At 38.6% G+C, this 26,474-nt stretch overlaps 1 protein-coding gene across 2 annotated transcripts in view; it reads left to right on the forward strand.

Annotated features, from left to right (window-relative positions):
* drp2 (dystrophin related protein 2) overlaps nucleotides 1-26,474 on the forward strand; it is a 116,849-nt gene that overhangs the window by 85,755 nt on the left and 4,620 nt on the right. For both annotated transcript variants that reach the window (XM_041990499.1, XM_041990501.1), the window contains exons 15-21: nucleotides 475-641; nucleotides 1,804-1,915; nucleotides 2,636-2,772; nucleotides 5,090-5,155; nucleotides 17,290-17,355; nucleotides 21,627-21,773; nucleotides 24,493-24,745. In XM_041990499.1, the coding sequence (XP_041846433.1) occupies nucleotides 475-641; nucleotides 1,804-1,915; nucleotides 2,636-2,772; nucleotides 5,090-5,155; nucleotides 17,290-17,355; nucleotides 21,627-21,773; nucleotides 24,493-24,745 (948 nt within the window). The remainder of the gene's footprint in view (nucleotides 1-474; nucleotides 642-1,803; nucleotides 1,916-2,635; nucleotides 2,773-5,089; nucleotides 5,156-17,289; nucleotides 17,356-21,626; nucleotides 21,774-24,492; nucleotides 24,746-26,474) is intronic.

Raw genomic sequence — 26,474 nt, forward strand, 5'->3', positions numbered from 1 at the left:
TGCACAGACACACACACACACACATATGTTTTGTTTCTCTGCTTGAGCAGCGGGCAGAGCCCCGGGGAAATCAACCTCTTAATGCATCTCTGATGCAGACTTAATGAGAATTTAGCACATCATGGATTCTTAACACTTGGCAAGGTATTCCTTTATTAAGTTGACTTCCCTTTTATTCCACTTTCTGAGATTATATACAAACTGTCTCTGAATAACAAACATGCAAATACACTTGCACAGAATTTTAGAATTTCCTAACCACTTGCATAAAAGCAAGACATATCTCTCTGTTGTTGTACATGCTTGTCTCATGCTTGCTATTGTCATCTCATCTTCTGTTTTCTTTTTATTTCTTCTTAGAAATAGCTGGAACCACCTTTGTGAAGAAAGCCCTCCTTCCTGTCTTGTTACTTTAGGTACCTGGCCTGCTGTTGGTATATATTTGTATTGCTCACAGATTAATTTCTTTTGAAGGCCCCGGGGAAACCTGCCATCGAGGTGTCTCACTTCCTTGAATGGATGAGCCTTGAACCTCAGTCGATGGTTTGGCTGCCGGTCCTCCACCGTGTTACTGCTGCAGAGTCAACCAAGCACCAGGCCAAATGCTCTGTCTGCAAACAATGTCCCATCAAGGGCTTCAGGTAGGAATGCCTGTCTGAGTGTACGAAAACGCATGCAGGTATATTACGCTGACCACCAGGTGTACGATGATGTCATTCATTCATTTATTCATTCATTCATTCATTCTTCTGGAGTTGATAAAGTATTTTTCATTTTCATTTCATTCATTAATTTTCTATACTGCTTAGTCCCATTCAGGGCTGCAGAGAAGCTGGAGCTTATCCCAGCAACCAGCAGGCGAGGTGCAGGGTACACCCTGGACTTGTCACCAGTCTATCACAGGATGAGCTACACATGAAAACATAAAATGATTAGATTTGATGAGTCTTCAGTGGTGTCAGTGTAGAAATTTGTTTTTGCTTCAACAAATTAAATAAACAGTAAGTAGCCCTAATCACATGCATGGCTGTTTCTTTCTGATTGAACCAAACAGATTGTTTGTTTGACCTGCATTTAAGATCTTTCTAATGTTTTCCTAAACTTGGATTTTGCTTCTGTAAAGGAAAAAAGCAAGATGCAACATGTAAAATATAAAATAAAAAGGGATATAACATGAGTTAACAATAAATAGATTAACAATTTGTATTAGATAGCTTGAACTGTAGTTTATTTAAAATATAGTGAAGCAAATATATGGGAGTTTTCTGTTTTTATTCCATATATAGCTACTGTAAATATCACTGTCCACCACACAAGTTCTTATTTGAGAGATGTTGAAAGTAATTTGCAGCATATAATAAAAGAGGGGAGCAGCTGTGCGAGCTTCTGTGTGTGCAGTTTCATTAATTTATTGTGCTTCAGCTATTCTGTGATGTTCTTCATCTTCATGACAGAATGAAAAATAAGTAATGTAATTATGCACACAATATCAAGTGCACATAAAGAATAACATATTCAGAACTGAGTTCAAACATACTTATCATTTAAACAAGTGTGTTTTTAGCACTCCGAAGGACATGACTAACAGTTTTCCTTGAGACTAACCCTAATTTTAAGCTAAAGTTAATCTTACCTCAATATTTAACCAACCATGAAATATCGTCTTAGAAAGGAAGTCAAGTCCCTTCACAGTGTGTACAGATTTGTGTCCCTGCAACATGAGTAAAACAACTACTCACACAAACTCCATCCACATCTCTTGCAAGCATCACTTCAGCCTCTCTGTTATATTGATCTTGACAGGTATCGCAGTTTGAAGCAGTTCAATGTGGACATCTGCCAGACATGTTTTCTAACCGGCCGCACAACCAAGGGAAAGAAACTGCACTACCCCATCATGGAGTACTACACCCAAGTAAGAAAAGCATTATCTAGTGCTGCACCTGAATACTAATTCAGACCTCTGGGGAAAGATAAATCTCACCTCTACTCAAAAGTGAAATACATACTGCTTGCTCTTGGTTCCTGCTGCCAGACGTGGATTAGAGATCTAATAATCCACTTTAAGGTCTCTATCATCTCATTCAGATCTATAGTATGGATATAGTGCAGTAGTGATATCATTTTTGGCTCAAATAGTGCACATTTAAAGTGCCATTTGGAGCACAAAATACCAATAAAACCCCATTGTTAAGCAAGTGCTTGAAGTTAAGCACTTTCTAAAGGAGTGTTGAAGTTTGCTGACATGGTGCCAGAATTTCTAATCAAAGTTGTAAAATTTGGCAGAAGGCTATCTGTACAGTGGACAATATTTCAAAATAGCAGGGTATATTTTCTCAACACCTAAGCGGGCATCATTAGGTTAACACTGTGAGAGGGCAAGACATAATGAGCAAAATGTAGAGAAAAGTGGAAAAACAGAATAGAAGGTAAAGATGGAAATGAAAGTGCAGCAGAAACTGGTTAAAGTACAGTTCCAGGGAAAAGTTTGTAAGCTGAAAATGGGGGATGAGCTAATTTTTTTGGGGGGGGGCAAGTTTCCAAGAATCCTAAAGTTGTGCGATTTGCCTTTCTCTCATCTACACCCTGTGCTGCAACCTCTTCTCGTCACCCCTCCTCCACCGTCAACCTGCAGACAACCTCAGGGGAGAAGATGAGGGACTTTGCCAAGACTCTGAAGAACAAATTCAGGTCAAAACAGTACTTCACAAAGCACCCACAGAGAGGTTACCTGCCAGTGCAATCTGTGCTGGAAGCAGAAAGCTCAGAGACGTGAGTCCCACAACACACAGATTTCTCTTTGTGCCTGCTCTCCTGTCATTTGTCTCTTTAGTTACTTCTGTACATACTGCTGCTGTTACATGCTAATCATCATGCTGAGTCACTGAGGTGGTTTAAAGGGATGACTCTTTGTTCAATGTTAATACAGCCTTACTCTTGTGATCTCAGTCTGACTCAGGCATGTTGCTCAGATGAGTCTCATACAAATAAATAAAAAAAAAGAGTGGCGCTAATGCCGATTCCCTGGTTTCCACAAGCATACTGGGACTCTTTAGATGCAAAAAGTGCACATAATTCCCTTAATACTGTATTGTGGTTCTGCTGTGCAAAAGTGGTCTATGCATGGATGCAACAATCCAGTGGACCTTTGTGGACTTGTGCAGGTGACAAAAGTTACTTTTCACAGGACATGCATATAATAGACCCAGAAACAATAAATCATCTTAAATCTGAGTTTCAGACAGCAATGGTACAAAAGATGATTTAACATGAGAAGTGGTCTGTGCTTTGCCTGATTCTGTCACTGATACGGTCATCCTTTATTACCTCAGATATTCCAATATATTTTAAATCACTGAGAACAAAAGATAAATGACTCCACAGCTAACACTGAGCTCAAAGCAATGTTCAAACAAATAGAAGAACTGAAGCAGGAAGGAGTGCCTAAATATGGAAGATAAGTTTATATTAAGAGCTTTTTAGTCACATACATCTAACCCTGCAAGATTAAACCCATATTTATTGCCATGTGCAATTCTTTTTAAGGCCTCAAACCTTATTTATAAAAGACAGTAAAACACAGCAAGTCTCCTTATTATCAGCCAAGAGGGAAATTAATAATTAAAAGAAAAAAACATTTTGACATTTACCCACCTCAAAATCAAAACTACATTAAAAAGCAAATAATAATAAAGAGTCAGTAAAACTGATATTAATGAACCTGTTTGTCAACTGCTGTGCTATTTAATTGCAACATAAATGGAGCACAACATGCGCTACATCAATTTTATTTTTAGAAGTACTGGGCCGCCTATTCAGTATGAATGTACTATGCCTGAGGCTTTCTCTTGTAGATTGAACTGGTTTAGACTGTCTTCATGCCACTGTCTAGCCAATGTAATTTTTATCATAGCATATACAGCATACAACCCGAATAAAAGTTGGGAGAATGTATAAAATGTAAAAAAAAAAAAAAAAAAATGAAAAAAGAATTCAACATATACAAATCTTATAAACCCATCTTTTGTTCCCGACAGAACTTAAACATTTTAGATGTTGGAACTGAGGCTTTTTAACATTTTATGGAAAATATTAGCTCATTCTGAATTTGATGACAGAAACTGATCTAAAAAAAAATTAGATCAGTGGCAACAAAAGGCTGGAAAAGTAATTAGCAAAAATAAAAAAAAAACATCTGGAGGAGCATTTCACAACTAACTGGTTTAATTGGTAACAGATCGTTAACATGAAATGAGTATTTCAGAGAGGAAAAGCCTCTCTAATGGAATAACAACAGGCATGATTCTCTGCTGGTAATCACTGCATAGGCTCAGGAACACTTCCAGAAATCACTGCTTGTGAGCACAGCTTGCCACCTAATCCACAAATGCAGGGTGAAGCTCTACCATGCAAAAAAAGAAGCCATATGTGAGCATGAGGCACAAAAACCTCAAAGGCCACGTTCTATGGAGTAAAGAATACAGGGGCCATCCAACTCATCATCATTGAAAAGCCTTCAACTCTGGTGGCATGGTAGTGCATGGGCAACATCCCATCTGTGAAGGCGCCATCGATACTGAAAAGTTCTTTAAGGTTTTAGAGCAACATGTTCTCACATTTAGACAATGTCTCTTTCAGGAAAGGCCTTGTGAAACACCATACTGCATCCATCACAACAATATAGCTTCACAGAAGTTTCTAGGTGCTGAACTCACCTATCTGCAGTTCAGACCTTTCACCAATACACAACAGGAGCATCATGAAACTATAAACCCAAAAAGCAAAAGCCCAGCAGTGTTGAGTTTCTGGAATCAAACATCATACAAGATGTGGACAATTCCTCTCCTATAATTCCAGCAAATAGTCTCTTTCCTTCCCATGTAATGTGATTACATGTTAAAGAGTTTTTTTTTCTAGTTAGGTTTCAGTAATTGCTCACTGCGGCTCTTCTTGACCATCTCTGAACAAGAAAGAGCAGCAATGTGGCTTTATAACTTTGGTTCAAAACCAAGCCTGTTAGTAAAGTTTAAATTTGGCTTCTTTCTTTAAAATTCTGTCAGGTGTTGAGTTTGGCTCCTTTTCTTCTCAGACCATGCTCGTCACCCAGGCTGCCACATGCAGACACACACAGCAGGATTGAGCATTACGCCAGCAGGTATGTGCCGCACAGAGCTGTGCAATGTATCAAATAATTACTGTGCAGCAGTTTCCCCCTTTTCCACTTTCCACTTTCCAAATGGTCTCTCTTGTTTTAGATTCACTCCATGCTACTTCTGCCTTTTCTCTTCTCCTACCTTCTTGCTCCCTCACCCTTAAGTCTTGCAAAGCGCTGATTGTGTTATTGATTTGGCTGCGTTGTGTACTGTACTCTGGCCAGGATAGAGGCTGCACTGCCCAGCAGTTTCCTTCACTCCTGTTCTCAACACAAACACACCATGGCACATACAAGCAGAGCAGTTTGTGGTTGTAAGTTTTTTTGTGTGAATTTGTGGAGGTTAGCAAGGTTCAACGTGCCTAGCGGCTTGTCACTTGCTAGGGCAGAGAGCCCATTGGTCACCTGGGAGCTGTCTGTGTGGATTAGTGTCTGTCTGACAGGTTATAAACAGGGTGCAGGCCTGGACTCCCTGCATCTCTGCACTGTGGGCAGAGCTGGACACTTACATCCCTTTCCAATGAGCCTGCAGTGCATGAATGGGAGTGCATGTTCATGTGCTGGTAAATGTGCCTTTGTGTATTACCTCCCTCAGGCTTTCACACACTTTACACCCTGCCAAAACAAAAACAGCATACACATACGAGAGCAGGCACAATTGTCCTCTTTACTCCTCCTAGTTCCCCCGTTTTCCTTTTTCACCTGTTCTGTTTGCCCTCTTTTCTCTTTATCTTTGATGCTATTCTACCGTCTCCCTCCACAACATTTATTTGCATCTTGCTCTCTCTGTTCCTGCCCTTTGTTCTTCATTCTTTAATATATTCTCTGTCACATGTATATGCAAAAGTTGTCTATTACTCTACAGTTTTCCTTGAACAGCTCTTGAGTCATGTTGGTAACTGAAGAAAATCTTAACTTTTGCAATATTCTCATTCTAAGAAAGGCAGAAATGGAAAAGTTGTCATGGTGATTTAATAAAACGTGACAAACGTGAAAACAGTTTGACAAGACTTTGCCAATGAGTTCCACAACATATTTAAATACTGTGACAACTTTGCATGCCATGGATGTTGGAGATAGAGTTGTCAAAAAAGAAAATAAATAGTCAGATATTAATCAGAGGTAAAAATGTATTATCTAATTAGATATTAATTGTAACAGCATCAATACCAACGTTGCCATCTTTTGCGGTTGACAGTTTTCAGCAGCTGGAGACGACACACCTTTTACATGAACACAGAGACGCTGTTGTTGCAGCATAAAACTGATCCAACATGTTTATTGTCCTAAAAGCTTCAGACTACAAACACTTGCATTTAGTCATCAGCTCTTGAGACTTGGCAACGTATGCTACTTTACAACTCGGCACACCACTGCAATTTGGAAATGTGCTCAGTTTTGAGGATTTTTTTTTTATTTTCTTCTTTTTTTTCCCCATTGTCAATCATCTAGTAGATCACCAGGAAGGAGGGAGAATCTGTGTGTAAATGAGAGGCTAGAGAGTTGACATGAGCCTGTGTCAGTCATCATAACAACATGGGTGGGAACAATGAAAACTGTGCAGTTGGTGCAGTTAGCTGACACTGTCCCTTCACTCAGCCTTTTGAACTTTGATTTATTTTCAAAGAAACAAGCATTCAGACCCTGTTGTGACACACCAGTCCTGAAATAGTGACGACTATAAGATGCTGAGTCATGCAGGTTTAATCAGCAGGCAGAGATTTCCTCCTCCAGACATGAAACAGTCGCACAGTTTATCAGGTAAAATACTGAATTCCTTGTTCCACAATTGCTGTGACCCAAAATTTGGGGGAAAAACTTGTTTGCTTACTCGACTCCAAAGTTTAAATATGCTATGTGGTTGAAGCACTGATAAACAGCATGATGCATAAACTACACCGATGAAGAGCAGCAGATGATGATACAGTACATCCAGTCATGTTGTAAATTAAGCTCTGCCTTCATTCATGTATAATTATTTAAAAAGCTGAGAGACTTGGACAGAACAGGCATGGTGATTGTGCCACACAGAGCTCCAAGGCTGTTTTATGACTTGATTTCACTAAGAGAAAACATAGTTAGCGAAGCAACCATAAGCTGCAGCCTTTTATGCCACAGATTGGCTCAACCTTCATTAATTTCTCCAGTAAAACTCTTCTATAACATCATGCTGAATGTAATGACATAAATATAACAGCTGTTAGGATGCTTATCTAAAATACTTTGTTACCCACACTTCCCTATTTGGGCCCTTACCATAAATTATTTCCACCACGCTGTTTTAGTAGCTTTGTTTAATTAGAGTGTCTCTTATGAAATGAGACACAAAGTTATGAAAAGTACCCACTCGTATTTCACAGAACTTTCTCTGACTGCAGAGACCATGGAGACCAGAAGGATGTAATGATCCGTTCATGTCATTGATATTTTCTAAGAGCAAAGTGATTGTGAAAACCTACAACATATTGAAGAAATTTCTATTGTTTGACTGTACGATTGAGGGAACCATACAATGTCTTGACAGTGATGGAGAACTGTAATCTACTACACCATTTGTCAATCATTGTTAGATCTGCATGCTTGGTTGTGTATAATTGATTCAGAATGCTAAAGTGATGTTTTAAAACCTAGAACAAAATGTCAATTGGCCAGTCACAAAGACACACTACACCAGCTTAGATCTATTGAGTCATGAAGCTCAGACTTGATGTGCGTCATGTCATCTGACAGCTGCTGCTGTTTGGACAACCTTCTCTTTCTTAATTCTTAAAAGATGCTAACAGTTCAATGCCCTGTGTATAGGTCTTTTCACTTGTCCTAACTTGTCTAAGTTTAAAATCCCCTGCCAATAAAATCCCTGCAGGACTTTCTCCTTTTATCTAATTGTTTTGTCTTGATCTGCTCTTGAATGAACAGTTTTGTTATTTCCAGTTTCCAAGTTTGGTTTGCGGTAGATGTTTCTGTCAGTATGATTATTTTATTCTTTAATCCTTTCTTGGAAAATTTGTAGATTGTTCAGTTAAAATATTTGATAAATGTTTTATAATACCCATTTTATTCATTCAACAATGTATTCTCACAGGATTCCAGCTCTTTTATGGAATTTATTTTTCAATGAGAAACCAAAGACCCTTTGAGTGAATTCTGTATTTATTTTTGAGGCTTTAGTTGTGCTGAATTGCATTGCGTGCTATCATGAGGCTAAACTTTTAAATAACCAGTCTTTCAGTCTACATATCGAAGCATCAGGCAGTAAACCCACACAGCTTCCAGCGTGTATGTGTGTTTTAGTGTGTGTGTGAATGGAAAAATAAATTAGACTGTTCTTTTTTTTTTTTTTTTTTTTCTACTGTATAGTTGAAAGACTGGTGGTTCCTTTCTCTGGTGTATAAATGAATTACATAGATTTTTGAGTATTAATGGTTGCACATTTAATCACAGGAAAAGAAGAATGGTGTGAACACACTTATTTGCTGACATGATCTAAGTACCATCATAACTGGAGTAGGTCGTTCAGGTTTCAGAGACAGGGCTTAAAGCAAGTCCCAGACTAAAATAGCTGTTGATGACTAGAGCTAATCTACGACTAAGATGAGTCTTAAACTAATTCTTCAAAGAGGAAGGTTTAACTTCTGCGTAGAAATGTTTTTCTGGGGACTATGGACTATATAAATTATTTAAATTCAAACCAATATGCACCACAGAGACCGGTGACAAAATGGATTGCAGACAGCCAGAATTGACTTATTTATTTTAATTGAGGAACTTTTCCAGACCACTTTTGAATGTACAAAGCAAAATGCTACAGAGCTAAAACCTCTGCTTGAGCAATAACCAAGAAGTACCTGCAGTCAGAGATATTTTCTCAATGCAGCACTTCAGTTAGATAAGCAGTATTCAGATATGGAAGGTATTATTTGTTTATGATTGCTTTCTATTTCACTTCTATTTCACCAAGATTTATTTTACATGGAGATTGTAGTCACTGAAACATACACATAAATATTTGAATGAAAAAAAAGTGCTAGTGTTTATGCCCCTGGGGTGCCACCTTAGGCATGATTGCCAAAGGTTGCCAACCTCCGTCATAGACCATTAAGAGGTTGCTGGTTCTTTATTATTCTAGACAGGAAACCAGTCAGTTCATCAGTCTTGTTTTGTCATGGCAGTCCCCCGTCAGTTTTAGACCACTTCCTTTAGATTTCTGACTTTCTTTTTTATTCCATTTCAGGTTCATCCAAAATTCTACAAAGGCAGGTTGAATTTAATGGGTGTGATGTCAGAGCATAAATGTGAGAAGTGTGGAACAGATATTAGTGACTTTCTTGAAGTTGTTGTTGTTACATTTTTATTTGTGTTGTATTTACAGAAAATTTCAACAGCTTTTTTTTTAGTTACAGTTGTATGGTTTTTATATAATTACATAGCTTGGCACAACTTGGTTGAAAAACATCTTTTCATACATATTTTGAATGACTTCTTTTTACCTCTGTCATTGTTTTATTTTTAGATTCACACAAGTAATCCTTTTGACTCCATTCCAGGTTTTTGTTATCACCAGGTTTTACTAAATCAGGGACTCCCTAGTCTCAGACTAACTAAAACAACCTTAAATTGTGATTAGAAAAGTGACTTAAATGTGTCGATTTAACTAGTAGAGATTAAGGCCCAGTCTTGGTTTACTCTAAGCCCTGTCTCTAAAGCCGGCCCCTGGTGTTTTACCTGTTATCAAGCAGCATACAGAACAGCTTACTATTCTTTCTTTGTTTCTGTCTTCCTCCCACCTCTCTGCCTGGCAGTTAAAAGATTAAAATAAGGATGGTATTACATTTCTTATTTGAATTCCTTCCCAGCCTCCATCATAACTCGCCACTCACTTTGAACACTAATGGAAAGTCAAGCTGATATCAACATACTGGTTATCATCGCTGACAGCTCGGTGTGTTCAAAATTCTCCCCTTGGGGTGACATATTATTACAAGTGTATGTGTGCCTGTTCATGTGTGTCAAGGTGCCCTTCTGTGAATGAATAGTGAACTAGGTAATAAAGCTACAGCAGAATTTGAGAAAAAGCCCTCCTCTGCCAGCTTTTGCCTTGCTTTTGTCTCCCAACACATCAGCGTGGTCATGTGGATGCACATGGTACTCAGCCTACTCAACTCAAGCAGTCATATTAGCTCCCGTCTATTGTTAGCAGGAAGCTTAACAGATGTAAACATTCAACATGACCACACATCACCTGCTTTTACAGTTAATCTACCTCCACAGCAGAAGTTATACACCACTAATAAATATAAAAGAAAATTAAGTGAGGAGCTGTGGGCTACAGGAGAAAATTTGAAAGTTAATGGATTAAAATTGACTTTTGTCAGTAGACTTCACAGACTTTTTATGGTTTTAATGTCAGACTCTCTTTTAGCGTCTGTTTAAGCTGCTCATTCTCCTGTTTTTGTGGTTGTTTTTCAGTATTAATAACAACTTAAAGATGTCCTATAACTTAATTATCAACCTTGTCTCCAGGAAAATATGTAAATATGAATATTTACATTTCTTGAAACCATAATTATTTTTAATGTCCATTTTCCTATTTGTTTATTTGTTTGATTTGACAGATAGATGAACCAACACTTTTTTTCCACACGTGATAAATGGACTGTACGCTAGTCATGCTGACCACTCAAAGTACTTTAACAGTACATGTCACATTCACACACACTCATACAGCACTTCTGTGGTTATAGACCTACTTTCTCCTTTCTCACAAATTAACACCCCGATAGACACCTCAGGTGAGCTGTCACTAGAAGAAACAGCCTTCAGTCAGAAAACTACTTTTCTCCTCTTATCTATCCATCCATCCATTTTCTGCCGCTTATCCGGAGTCGGGTCACGGGGGCAGCTGCCTAAGCAGGGAAACCCAGACTTCCCTCTCCCTGGCCACATTCACCAGCTCATACAGAGGGATCCTGAGGCGTTCCCAGACCAACCGAGAGATGTAGTCCGTCCAGCGCGTCCTAGGTCTTTCCGGAGCCTCTTTCCAGTGGGGTGTGCCCGGAACACCTCACCAGGGAGGCATCCTAACCAGATGCCCGAGCCACCTCATCTGGCTCCTCTCGATGTGGAGAGGAGCCAGCTCTACTCTGAGCCCCTCCCAGATCACCGAGCTTCTCACCCTATCTCTAAGGGAGAGCCCGGCCACCCTGCGGAGAAAACTCATTTCGGCCGCTTGTACTCGGGATCTTGTTCTTTTGGTCACTACCCACAGCTTATGACCATAGGTGAGGGTAGGAACGTAGATCGACTGGTAAATCGAGAGCTTTGCCTTTTGACTCAGGTCCCTCTTCACCACGATAGACCAATGCAGAGTCCACATCACTGCAGACGCCGCACCGATCCGCCTGTCGATCTCCCGCTCCATCCTTCCCTCACTCGTGAACAAGACCCTGAGATACGTGAACTCCTCCACTTGGGGCAGGACCCTCTTGCAGACCCGGAGAGAGCACTCCATCCTTTTCCGGCTGAGGACCATGGTCTCGGACTTGGAGGTGCTGATTCAGGTCCCAGCCGTTTCACACTCGGCTGCGAATCGCTCCAGTGAGAGCTGAAGATCACGGCCCGATGAAGCCAACAGAACCACATCATCTGCAAAGAGCAGAGACCCAATCCTGAGGCCACCAAACCGGATCCCCTCAACACCTCGGCTGCGCCTAGAAATTCTGTCCATAAAGGTTATGAACAGAATCGGTGACAAAGGGCAGCCTTGGCGGAGTCCAACCCGTACTGGAAACGATTCTGATTTACTGCCGGCAATGCGGACCAAGCTCTTACACCGGTCGTACAGGGACCGGACAGCTCGTACAAGCGAGTCCGGCACTCCATACTCCCGGAGTACCCCCCACAGGAGTCCCTGGGGGACACAGTCGAATGCCTTCTCCAAGTCCACAAAGCACATGTAGATTGGTTGGGCAAACTCCCATGCCCCCTCAAAGACCCTGAAGAGGGTGTAGAGCTGGTCCACTGTTCCACAACTGGGACGAAAACCACACTGCTCCTCCTCAATTCGAGGTTCGACTATCCGACGGACCCTCCTCTCAAGCACCCCTGAATAGACCTTACCGGGGAGGCTGAGGAGTGTGATCCCCCTGTAATTGGAGCACACCCTCTGGTCCCCCTTTTTGAAGAGGGGGACCACCACCCCAGTCTGCCAGTCCAGGGGAACTGTCCCCGATGTCTACACAATGCTGCAGAGGCGTGTCAGCCAAGATAGCCCTACAGCATCCAGAGCCTTAAGGAACTCTGGGCAGACCTCATCCACCCCCGGGGCCTTGCCACCGAGGAGCTTTTTAACCACCACAGCGACCTCAGCCCCAGAGATAGGAGAGCCAGCACCAGCTACCCCAGACTCTGCTTCCTCATCTGAAGACATGTTGGTGGGATTGAGAACGTCCCGAGTCGAGGTCATCGGCCCCCCATCCCCACTGTACACAGTGTTGACGGAGCACTGCTTTCCCCTCCTGAGCCGCCGGATGGTGTTGTTTGTTTGTTGTTTGTAAACAAAGTAACTTGTAAAAGTACTAATAACTATTTTTATTGTACAAATTAAAGTAACATGATATTTTAATAAATGTCAAATAAGCAATAGTTACTGTAAAAAAGAAAAGTCGTCATTCCATATCCCTTTTCTTTTGGGTAACAAAGCAAAAGAGAAAGAAACAAACCTGCATTCTCTTTGTCTCTCCCCTGCTCTTACATGCTAATGGATGAAACTCAGTGCTACAGTTGTGTGTCTCAATGTCACTGTTCATGTGTCAGAGAGTGTACAGATCTAGCTCAGCTGTAAAGATGACAGAGAGGACATTCTTTAGGTGCTGTAGTGTATTTACATTGTAATGTCACACTGTATAATTATATTTTGTAAGATAGGAATGTATCTTTGGTTTACTTCTTTTGGAAGGAAGCATCAACATGACATAATGGAACGTTTTATATCCCTAACTAAGTCATTTCTAAGTCTCTTCAATTTAATCAAGTATCACTGCATAATCTGTCTCTTTCTAGAGCATTAAGGAAATAAAATGTGCCATTTAAACTGTAGCATTTTGCATTGTGGCAATGTGTTAATTATAAGTAAGTGTATATATATTATAAGTAATAAATATACACTAAGATTTTTCTCATCTTGTGATTGGTCTCTGTCAGGAGCTAGAACTTGTGAAATTTTGTTTTTGAATTTTAAATAGTCTAGTAATCTCAAAGGAGATAGAGTATTTGATGTCTGATGTTAGAAAAGTCAGATTTCTAGTCATGTCAAACACAAACATCATCTGTGCCTTCGACAGTAACTCTTGCCCTCCTCTTCTGCATTGATGCAGGACTTCATTCCTTTCATCATCACAGCTGTTTTGACATCTCACAGAGGAGAGATAAGGAAAAGATAATAATAATAAAAAAAGAAAAGAAACTTTTGGAGCTCTGGTAGAATTTCTCCCCTAAAATCCTCACTTTATCTCTCATTTCTCATTTCCTCTCACAGTTATTTACATCCATTCAATAAGCTAAACACACACCTTCCACACCCACTCCCACTCAGACTATTACTTCCTATTACCTTCTGCCCTTTTCTTTCTCATATGCTGTTGTCCCTGACTGAGTCTTGAGGTTTGTGGAGCCTTTTTGATGAATAGTGACACAGATTGAATTACGAGCAGTTAGGTTCACAGACTGGGCTCCTGTAACAGGACATGAATAAATCCTGAGTTTTTCTGTGTTATGGTCTCACTGGAAAATGGAGAGAAATGGGATGTAGCGTGGTTGCTCCTGACAGCCTCTACATCACTCTCCCCTCCATCTCCTATAGCATTTCTGCTCCTTCAACTGACAACTCTGAGCAAAAGATGATGCAGTGTATCAGCATGTACAGGGAATGATTTAAGACTGTTTTTATGCAGCACATGTGATGTGTGTATACATTTGCATCTGTGGGATGGATCTCTGTAATGGTTAATTACTGTGCTTGAGGGAGAAACCACTCTGATCAAGTACTACTTTCATATGTTATTTAATTAAACCTTCTGGCTTTTCCATTTTCATTGTAACCAGTTTCAGTACATCTGCTTAAACTATATTTTCCCCATGTCCTAGTAAAAGGTGCCTAGGCATTCAATTGGCTGTTATTCAAGGATGTGGAGTGGCCAGATACATCTAAAACATTTTTCTCATCTTCTTTTTGCAGTTGCATCAGGGACTGCTGTTAGTGAAGCTTTTGAATGATCTTAAATTAGCCATAAACCAAACTTTGGCACTAATGTGTGTGACAGAGAATGTAACAACATGCAAAAACACAGTAATCATTGTGAAAGATGGGAGAAAGAAGAAATGCTAGACTATTTTCTAGTTTGCCATTAAAATCATTTATTAGCCTAGAAACCTGGTAACAACACCAGTTATTTTTATCACCAAGCCTAAACAACACACACTAATGGCAATGTGGTAATAAAAGAGACTCTGTCGCTATCACAAACTACCAGTACTCAGTATCTTCTCATAAAGACCCTGCACGAAAATATAGGAATTTAATTCAAACATCAGTTAACGTGATTAATAAATGATTGAACTACCCCCTGAGACTCAACCCATTTGCCCCACTGTGTTTAAAATTAAACAAAAGCAGTGATTAATGTATGTCAAAAGTTTTTCAAACTTCAAGCACTTTCAGACTTTTTAAATTTAAGCACCCAGCTATGATAATATTATAACGGAGTATATGAAGTTTAGCTTTCACTATGACATAAATAAGTAAAGCTGGGATGTGTCCACTTCCATATCTATTGACAGTTTTCAAGTCAAATAAGGGCAAGTTTCTTTATAGTCAGTTTACCTTATATACATACAGATGACAGATACCAACTCAAACACCAACTTGTCATGGTCTATGGGATTTTGGTTAAGTGGTTGGTTGTTTTGCTTTCTGTTTCCTGTTCATTAGTACACCTGGTTTGATTTGCTCATTCACTTCACCTGTTCCTTGTTAGTTCCTCAGTGTATTTATATCCCTTGGTTTGAGTTGTCCTTTGTCAGATCATCCTTCGTGTTTCCTCATTGTGTCTCTACTGTGTCATCCTTGTAAGTTCTCTAGTGCTTCTAAATTAAAACCTTTATTCCTGCACTTGCTGTCTCCTGTCTCTCCACCGTGCATGTGGGTTTTCAACTCAGATAAACTGTAGTAACCTGTGCTCATTTAAGCAAACCAAATTATTTTAATTTCTCAACACACTGTATACACTTAATATATGGAATGTTTTCCATGTTTAGTCACTTACTACAGAAATCTAAGCATAACGACTTTCAACTTCAACTTTCATGCAACAAGGGACATACAGGTCACTAAAGATTAACAGATCTTCATCAGTTGAGCCATGTTCACCATGGTAACAGCATCCATCCATCCATTTTCTATACCTCTTATTCCAATTCAGGGTTGTTGGGAAACTGGAGTCTATCCCAGCTATTAGCAGGTGAGATGCAGGGTACACCCTGAACAGGTCGCCAGTCCATCGCATGGCCAACACAGAGAGACAAACAATCATTCATGCTCACACTCACTTCTAGGGAGAATTTAGAGTGACCAGTTAACCTAACATGCATGTCTTTGGATGGTGGGAGGAAGCTGGAGTACCCAGAGAGAACCCACGCATACACGGGGAGAACATGCAAACTCCACACACAGAGGCTACTGCTAGAAAAAAAAAAGCTATAGTTTGATATGTAGATGTTATTACTTCCTACTATTTGGAATTGTATAAAGTAAGGTCTTGGTAAGTACAGCTCTAGAGAGTCATGTATCACACAATACACCAAAATAATGAAAGTGAGTTTCCCTGTCTTACTCAGCTATTTAGAAAAACATTACTTGCAGTCTATATACATGTGTTGAATAATGATTTTCTAAAATGTTATTAAGTTTGGAAAGAAATCTCTCAATTTCTGTAAAAAATTTAAGGCCCCACTACTGAACTTCACTGAACTCTCTCAAGCAAGCAAAAGTTAGTCTGATGTTGACTCTTTTCTTTTTTTTTGCTCTGTCTTTCTTTCATTCCCTTCATTCCTCCAATAATGTCCTCTTGAGTTTCTTTGCTGAATCAGCCATGGTGTGCTTTAATAATGCTCAGTGTGGTTATATCTAGATGCTAACGTGTGACACAGTGCCATAAACTGAAATGCTGTTGTTGAGTGATGCGCTAGGACTGGGGAAAAAAAACAAAAACAAAACTGAGCTGCGGTTTCTCAGTCTCAGGAGTTGCTGGGCAACGATGGTACAAGAAATGTACACAATAGAAGCCCTGATTTTTAAAGTCAGAAAATTGTGTAGAGCTACTTTTGAAACGTAGTTATTATGTGGGTCTAACGAACTTATATATCAAATATGATATATTTGGGATTAGACTGTAGGGGTGAACATCAATTTTCCCATCATAATTGGACTTTTCCAGTTCAGAATGTCCTCATTTATCACATCAAGTACTAAGAAACCTGTCATTTAAAATAAAGTACACTATTTGTAGTGCTATATGTTGATACAACTTACGGAGCAGCTTGTGAATCGCGGCTGTTGGCTGCCACTCAACACTACAGAGCTGCAAGCACTGTCCTTGGTCCTGAAAATCTGCATTGCTTCCCCACAGGCTCTTGCTCGCTACAGCTGCTGTCCGTGGTGCTGGACAGAAGCACGTTTCTAAAAGGCTCTTTGTTGCCTGCATGCCAGAAGACAGTTTACAGTACAGTTTTATCCTATCTCCTTGTGGGCATTTTTAAAGCTTGTACTCTTAGCCAAGAAGAATTTCTGCTATTCTGCAGTCTTGTTAGATTTTTCTGGACAGCTTGTTGTTCAGTTGTGGTTACTAAAAAGACCAGAAGGCTTATCTACACTACCCTAAAGCTAAATTGTTGAGATTGTTTGCCGAAACAATGACTTTGTGGCACCATATTTCCCCAGCGTGCCATAATATTGATGTCCTTCTCTATTTCATTTGTTCTGACTCTACTGTTCTCCTCCGTTTTTATTTCTTTGTTTGTATGTGTGACCTTGTATTTATATTTGACATGGTGCTCCTTGCGTGTATGTGTGTATGTTTGTACAGATTGGCAGAAATGGAAAGCCAGAATTGTTCATTCTTCACGGATAGCCTGTCTCCTGATGAAAGCCTGTGAGTATGAGGCCACCTTAACACAACACAACAAGCCCCCTGATTACAACCACTGTTTTGTGTGCATTCTTTCCCCCTGATACATTGACTGTTTCTGTGTTTGTGTGTGTGCTCAGGACTGTGCATGCATGTTTGAGCGTTAGAGAACGATTGGGTAATCACATAAATAATCAGCCACATAATGAGAATGACCCACAGAGAGCAGTGTGCATACACTCCCCCTTCATCATCCTCATGCCTGCTGCGATTAAGGTCTGTGGCTGTTTGTAGATAGTATACAAAGCGTGTTTGTAGAAGCTGGCTGAGAGGGTAAAGCAGTGAGAGGAATTAGGATGTTTTGATGTGAATAAGGCAGTCATTCTGCATTGTGAGTGTGGAGAGTGGGTTAGGGTTTTTGAGATCTTACATTTGTGTCCGCATCTTATTTAGTGGATATCAGTGTGAGCTGTCAGACATTTCATCCTGTGAGTTTTCCTCTTTGTTGCTCATTTAATTCAAGGCTGCATGTCCAGCAGTCTTGTGCAAAGTGTTCAAAGACCCATAGTGCTGCAGGTCTGCATTGTGAATTGTGCTCATTATTTCTTATCAGATAAGTTTTTTATATGCTTTCCCATAGACGTGACTGTGATTAACATTATGTAAAGAATTAGTTTTCAGGCTAAGACAACTAGAACACTTTCTAGCAGAACAACAGATTTTACTACTGGCATCTGTACTTCTATAGCTGCCCTCTATGTCTTTATTGCCATGTGCATGTGTGTAGAGAGCTGTTGAATAGAACTGTGACAAAGCATGTGGCCTTTATTACCGGAGTATTTGCATGAATGTCAGTATATAATTCTGTTCCCGAGTCCTTCTAAGCATGACGTTCAGCTTCTTCCCTGCACGAGTGGCAGTGCTGCTTCCTGCTCTTGTGGCCTTGCATTTGGTTTCTGTTATTCTGCAAAACTTTTCCTTTGTATTGTTTTGTGCTTCATAACTTTGCATATGCTGCTGTGCTACGTATGCCTCCAGCTGGTGTTTTGCTTGGCGCCATACGGTTTTCTGTGCTGAACCATCCTGTTTGCATGCGCTGCCTTCACCCTCCACCTGTGTACATCACTCAGAATTCACAGTATTTATTGGCAGGTAACAGACGGGAAAATAATTGAAATCTTCATTCATCAAGCTTCTTTACTGTGTGTGTGCAACTGTGAAGCTATAAAAAAAAAAAAAAAAAAAAACTTGATGATTCTTACGTCTACTAAACGTAATATTTCACTGCAGACAGTTTGGAACCATATAGATTTTAGATTTGCTATAATGAATAATATTTCTAAAGATGTTGGATGGTATTTTAAAATGGCTATCCTTGTAATGAAGTAAAATATTAATGATATTGATGTTATTTTAAAAAGCTGATGTCAGCAGGTGATTATAGTCATAAGTTGGAGAGCACAGATCAGCAGAGGATCTCCAGTTTGCAAAGAAAGAAAATCATTAAAAAGATCATTTCTTTTCAAGAACAATTGGAAGGGACTTGCCTATTTCTCATTCTATGGTCCATAATGTCATTAAATCATTCAATAACTTTTAAAAATGTCAGTGAATTAGGCCAAGAATGAAAGCTTAAACTGGACACAGCACTGCATCATGAACAGTTATTCATTAATAGCTGATATAACAGCATGGCCAATGGATCACTGTGGGAAACCTTTCATAAAGAACTAAGAAAAAAACATATATTCACAAATGCCACTTATAACTTTAATCTTCAAAAAGAATGTTAACTTTATTCAGAGCCAGCATTGACTTCTCTGTGCTCACAAGTATCTGGGACATCACACAGTAGAAATGTGTACTGTGGTCAGACAAACCAGTATTCAAACTTTTTTGGGGAAGAAATTGTTTCAGTGTGCTCTGCATTAAATATTAAAAGAACGATCCAGACTATTATTAGCAAAAAGTCCAAAAAGCCCAGCTCTGTGATCATATGGGGTTGCATAAGTGCCCTGGGCAAAGCTCATTTACAGCTCTGTGGAAGCAGCATTAATACAGAAAAGTACAGTGAGATTTTCCAACAAGACAATACAAAACCACATTCTGCTCACGCTGTAAATGCAAGGCTGTGAAGGCAGAGGGTACGAGGAAAGACCTGACAGCAGTCCTCAGTAAAGGTTTTGTGGAGACTTGGGACACTTTTAAAGAAAGAATAAGACACAATAAAATTTAAAACACCTGAAATCTTCAGCGTTAGAACTTCCCTTAAGTGCTGCTAGAAAGAACGACAACATTACCTCTTTAGGAATGTGTTTCAGTCTTAAAGACAAACATAGATGCTCATTAACATTCCATTTGCTTACTTTACGGTCATTAAGTGGACACTTTTATCCAAAACAGCTTGCAAGTAATTAACATTCTGAGGTCAATGAGGGTTTTAGTATTTTGCTAAAGGATGCAACAACATGTAAGATGGGAAGATTGGATGTTGAACTAACAACTTTCTGACTGAAAGAGAAGCAATCTACCATACATCCTGAGATAAAGCCCACCCCATAAACAAATTAAACCAAGTGGACGAGACAAAATTTAAAATACCTCATAGTGTAGTTTATAGTGTCTGCAGTGAGTAACTCAGTATAAACAAGAATTATTTACCCTTTAACCTTTATGTCTTAAATTAGCATTCCATCCTGACATTTAAGGATTTGCTTATCAATAATGTTGCAAAAACTTCAGATTAGATGAAAAATAAAAACATATTAAAAATGACGTGATTACAAAAACATATGAATTTAAATATGAAGTTCCTTTTATTATTTTAAGCAACAATTTGTTTTTATTCCCATATTTTACAGTTTACAGATTGACAGAAAAACAGAGAAGAAATAATGGCTCAAAGCAAAAGTTCAACAACTCTGCATAGTCAGATCTTAGTTACACCCCCTACAGCAAGTATCACAGCTTATAAAAGCGCTTTCTACTGCCAGCTGAGTCTTTCAGTTCCTGTTTGAGTGATTTGCTTGCTTTCTTTCCAAAAGGCTTTTAGTTTTGTTAGATTCTCTTGCAGTGCTGAGTGCATTGCTCTTTTGAGGTCTTCCATAAGTTGGAAAATTGAGATGTCCGCAGCAGAACCGTCAGCTTGAGACAGTCCAACATGGATTTTAATGTTTGTTTAAGATCATTAGTCTCTTGTTGAATCATTCTTTTTTCATGTTTAGCAGTTTTAGAGTTGTTGTAATGTTCGGTTGTAGAATTTGTATTAATTCAACACAACATTCATTTTTTGATTTTAACAGCAGAAGAGTTTTGCTTTTATTTAATTCTTATTCTTTTTTTTTTTTACTCTTTTTAATTTATTTAATTATTTACTTACTTACTTATTTAAATAAATATGGCATTTCTATTTTAATTTAGTCAATCCAGAACACACTTATATCCAGAAGCATTGCAGTAAGTTATTTAGATTTTTAGAGTTTCAGGCTGTGTTGGAGGAGTCAGTAGCTGCTGATTGTGGTCAGAGTTCCAGTGTGTTTATACCTTTGCATGGTGCTGTTTCTGTTCTCTAAACACAAAATCTCTCTCAGAAGACGTCTGGAGAAGACTTGTCTGTAAAATAGTAACCTTTGATTCAACAAAGCATCTTATCTAAAGTGGGGCCTCCTAAATAAGAATTTTATAGTGACTGAAGATTCAGCAAAGGTGGATTTAGTCTTAACTGGGCCGATGAATATCATAGTGATGTAAAATCTTGCATTAAAATACAAAGCCTATAACTTCCATTTAACTTCCATTCAATAAAGTTTTTTCCTCTGGAGGCAGAATGATTATTGCCACACATAAACTGACAAACAACCATCTTTCCATTAAGATAATCACTTAACATTCAAAGATCCATTTATTGTTTAGCAGCCTGAGGTCTCCTGTCATAGATCTGCACATTAACCTTTTTATTAGAAAGTCAAAGAAGTGCTTATCATGTCTGGTAGTGTATTGTGTTGCAGCTTAGGATGCACCTTCCACTTTTAATAAACACGAGTGGGTTTATGGTCTGGTGAAACAAGTTTATTACAGAGCATTTAATATTTGGACTGTGAATCTGGCACAGTGTCACAGTATCCCATCATGCAGCGTCCTGTCTTGTTTTGAGGCATCTCATCCTGGAACACCCGTCCTCGTCCTGCTTGCCTTGCTTTGGCTTGTCTGCACTGCCATGCCGTTGGCTCTGCTTTGTGCTGCTGGTGGCTGTGTGCTGGTGGCTCAGTGTGCTGTCTCCTGTGTGGGGGACTCAGGGATGAAGATCAGTACCTCCTGCGTCACTCCAGCCCAGCCCTGGACCATGATTCGCCCTGTGGGCAGCACATGCTGTTGGCTCACCTGGAGCACCAGGATAAGGAGCAGCTCCAACGCACCCTGGCCCGCCTGGAGAACGAGAACAGGTCTGTAACCAGGGAAAATGAATAAAACAAAATGCTGAAAGACATTGTGCACTAAGCCTGGAGTTACTTTCCTTTAATAATTCCTCAAGTGCTTGTTTACATATACAATAAAATCTTTCTGCACCACAGTGATTTGCCTTGTTTCTACAGCATACAGCACAAAGTAAGCTAATTTCATCACATCCTCTAAAAATAAAAGATACAAGCATCCAGATATCAGATTGTTTTTACTTGCACAGTTGAAGTTGTAAATAAAGACCTAAGATAAAACTTACAGGAGATATATATAGCTTGGTTTAGGGACTGCTCTAGACAAGCATAATTCAAGTATGTATGTGTTTATCTGAAGGTTTTACACTTCTTCAGTATGCCTGCTGACATTTGAAAAACCTCCTGCCGAGAGTAAACACCCTCACACTGGAAATCCATTTAAGCAGCCTTCAGAAAAAAAAGGAATCCCTCTGAATGCTAAGCTGCCAGTTAAGTCTGTAAAATAGTGTGATAACATGAAAGTACATGTAAATAATGCTTCAGTTTGACAGTTCTTCGGTGCTCTGCAGAGGGGAATTGAAGAGCTCATTATGGTTGGTCTGAAACAAGTGTACAGCGTGGCTAAAACGTAAGGTGTTACTGTTTGAATTTGAATTTATTTGCTTGAGGCATTTCCATAAATGAAATAAAATCATTCTGCTCTTGTCCACTTAATTGGTTACCACAGGCATCTTTTATGGGAATGATTCATGTGAATAATTTTCTCGTCTCTATGTTGCCTGACCTTTCTAGACCTTCAGCAAAATGCTGCTACATACACACACTTGTGGCCTTTGGGTGTCTGCAACCTTGACCTACTTTAGATTTTCTCTCACCTGATATAGTATGTTCTTTTATGAAATGTTCGGCTTCCGTTTACATTATTGTCTGCAACATTCATGTTGTTTTTGAAGAGTGAATCAATAGTACCAGGATCAAATAAAATTCCAGTTTGGTGACTTGGCTGATTTTAGAAGAATTGCTTAAAACCCTTTATTTGCCTAAATAATATTGTTACCATTAATGATTTTGGCCAGTATAACCTTGCTGGGAAAATCAGATATGAGTATGTTGAGCTAACTATTTATAAATTTGCTGGACAATCATAGCATTCTTGTTTCAGGGAGTTCAAGTGTAAAATGTCTTTATAAAAACTAATATTGAGCTTTGTATCTGTTGAGAGACTTTAAAATGCAAAGCAAACATAAAATAAACATGAGCGACCTTATACGTTTTATTGATCTTTGAAAGATCTGATACTCATTTTGAATTTTATGCAATTAGTTGAGACATGGTCATGTTGTGTTGGATCACCTCTTTTACCAACACACAAGACCAATTCATGTAGTTTTAAAGCAAGTCTTTTTTGTTACATAATCCTGTAAATGTTTTTAATGAAAAGAGATTTTTTTAAACAACAACGATGACGAAAATAATAATAATAATAATAATAAAAAACCCTCCTGGAAAAAGGTGATGTTGATAACAGCATCTGTTGCTCAGAGAGCTCTATGTTGTTAAACATTAATGGTTACATGTACCAGATGTTTCTGCCTTACATCATCGATAGTAGTCTCTGATATCTAGATGAAAGCTCGTGTTTTGTCTTTGAGGATGCACATCTATGATTTCTATGAAAAAGTTCAGATTTAAATTCAGCAGGCAGCATTGTTGTACTTCACAAATTTTATTTTCGTGAGCTTGAATATAGAGAAATCCGCACTTCTGAAATCTTTTTAATGTACGTTTATTTCTTTACCAGGTAGGATTATAACTTGCATAACAATGTCATGCCAATGTTCGTTTTCACTAACAGTGACCTTCACAAGTATTCCTGAGCCCAAGCAGTGACAACATTTTAAAACTGTGTTTCAAATGATGTAAGAATCACAAAAATTCAAAATACTTTTTTTCTCATCACTTGCTTCCAAAAATTTCTTCAGGTTCTTAAAATCTCTTCTTACCATTAAAATACTTTTATATTTTTTTACAGTTATTTAAAATGGGTTGCTGAACCAGACTATACAGTTTAAACTATACTTTTTTTTCATTTGGTCATTACAGGAGATTTAAAATTAAAATGTATTTAAAAAAATAATCAAATTTTCCACTTAAAACATTGAATATTTTTTTTTCTTTTTTAAAAAATATTTTTATAACTATATCGTCTAAATAATTTGTAAAACATTTTAAACTGTTTTATTTGCATTACATTAAGGGGAAAGTAATGCAAATGCTCATTAATGTCACACATTGTCCATAAAACTTGATTGTAACAACACTTTATTGCTGTTTCCACTTTCGATTAATGTGTTTGTTTTACGACATTTAAAACTAATTCTGTGCTCAAAAGAAAAATATTTTGGACCCTCTTCCCAGGAGGCAAATTAATTTAACTTCAAATGCTCATATATAAATGAGCCTTTTTAAAATTATTACTCTATAGCGAGTAGCTCACAATTATACATTTGCACCTTGCTTTACTGTGTTTTGTGTTGATATTTGCAGATGAGGTAAAATTGTCCTAATTAAATCATTCTGAAACACAAAATGTTAGATTATTATGTGTAGGTGCATTGCTGTTTAGATAAATATCACTAGTGGTTAATATGTTTTGTGTACTGCACCGACAAGTTTTCTTTCATTTTAATTATTTTTCTTCCACCTGTTCTCCACTGTGGGTCCTCAGGGTGCTGCAAGGCGAGTACAGGCGGCTCAAGTGGAAACATGAAGAGGCAGCATCAGTTCCAATGCTGACTGAAGCTGGAGAGGGCAGGCTGGGGTCACCCACTGAAGGAGGGCAGCAGGATGAAGAGCTCCTGGCTGAAGCAAGGGTCCTCCGACAACATAAAACACGGCTGGAGACCCGCATGCAGATTCTGGAGGACCACAACAAACAGCTCGAGTCCCAGCTGCGCAGGCTCAGGGAGCTGCTGCTACAGGTACAATGTCCCACCTTAACAGAGGTGATGAGGGAGTCCAGCTGTGATGCTATTACAGTTACAAAACACAGTTTTAACCTGTTTTCTGCATATTTCCACTTCAAGTCTTAATAGATTTGAAAAGGAACTATCAAAGTATTTTTTCTGTATCGACAGTACTTGTTTAATCCAGGTTATGCAGACTACTCATTATATTCTAAATTTCAATAATAGGTCGTGCTGTGTTTGTGTTTCTCCCATGCAGTTTTCTAAGAGTTCCCTTAAAAAGAGAAATATAAAATCTAGTAGTAATGTCTATATTTATTCTGTTGCATTCACTGGGTTGTATTAGTTTATTATTCATTTTCTTGAAGAATTTCCCTAAAAGAGATGCTCAATATAAACTATAAATAAATATTCATTCATTATTGATATTATTTGGGAGCATAAGTCTTGATATATATATATATATTGCTTTGGGATTTTTTTAAATATGCTTTGTTTATTGATCAACAGTCTCAAGGTTACAGTTAAGATTAATTAGACGAGTGCAAACAGATCCCACGGTTACCTGCAGCTGCTCTGTCCGGATACTTCATGATAGATTACTGCAAACTGCAAAAAGTGTTTGATAAAAGTTTGCTATAGATGGACCTTAACCTCAGCCTAACATATCAGTAACAATGCGCAACTTATTGAACATCAGCCCAGGAGATAAGTTTATATCATATTGCTTATTTATTTTCTTGTCATAGTTTTGTACTTTTGCTTTACTTATTACATCTTCTAAAAAAAACAATTTAAACACTGCTGTTTAGTCATCTCTTAACATACTTAATAACATTTTCTGTTCTGTTTAACAGCACTGGTTAGCTACATCGCCTTTATTCCTCGCCAGTTTCTGTCATTGTAGTTTGAATAGAGTGAAAATTCAAGTTTAATGCTTTTCAACCTTTATCTGCGTCACAGTGCTGACATCTGGAAAAACAGTCCTTCAAACATATTCTTACTAGTACAAAAAGACTATGGTACACGTGACAAAGGAATGGGACTACAAAAAGCATGGAAAGAAGAAGCTGAACACACTCTGGAGTACCATTATAAAGGAATTACTGTGATAAAAGAGGAGTGTAACAAAAAGAGGGACAACAGAGAACAGAGGCTGATTCATACAGTTACTATTATGACTCGGTGTAAATTTTTAACAGTCGGAGTAACTAAATTGCACTTTTTGCAGAGATGAAGATCAGAAATAGACTAAATAAAAGGGACAGGATGCTGCCACTTCAAGTCTAAGACTTAGAAATTGAGAGTGAATAGAAAATAGAGTTGGCAGGAAATGATGAGGTGCACAATACTCCTATGTAAAGAAAAAAACAGCTTTTTGAGTTCTTTCATCACAAGAGCAATATCACAACTTCATTTCATCAGAAAATCAAATCTGTAAAAATCTGTCATCTGAAATGTATGAATCTGTCCCAGTCTGTGCAGACACCTCTGTCTCACTGCAGCCACTGAGATTAATCGCCTCCAGAGTTGTGCTATAGTGTTGCTAAAAGCTATACAATGCAACGGTGCATATAATGTCCTTGAATTTTGTTATTGGACCATTGATTGTGATCAGAAGCCTTCCTTCACCTTTCTCAGAGTTTGTCTGTAACGCTGCTATGTACGCTGTAATTCTCTTTCTTTTTCATCTTCCCATTCAGCCAAAAATCTGAGTCATTGTCTAATTTTGTCAAAAAGCTTT

This window comes from Melanotaenia boesemani, chromosome 7 (genome assembly GCF_017639745.1).
Source record: "Melanotaenia boesemani isolate fMelBoe1 chromosome 7, fMelBoe1.pri, whole genome shotgun sequence".
Lineage (NCBI taxonomy): Eukaryota > Metazoa > Chordata > Actinopteri > Atheriniformes > Melanotaeniidae > Melanotaenia > Melanotaenia boesemani.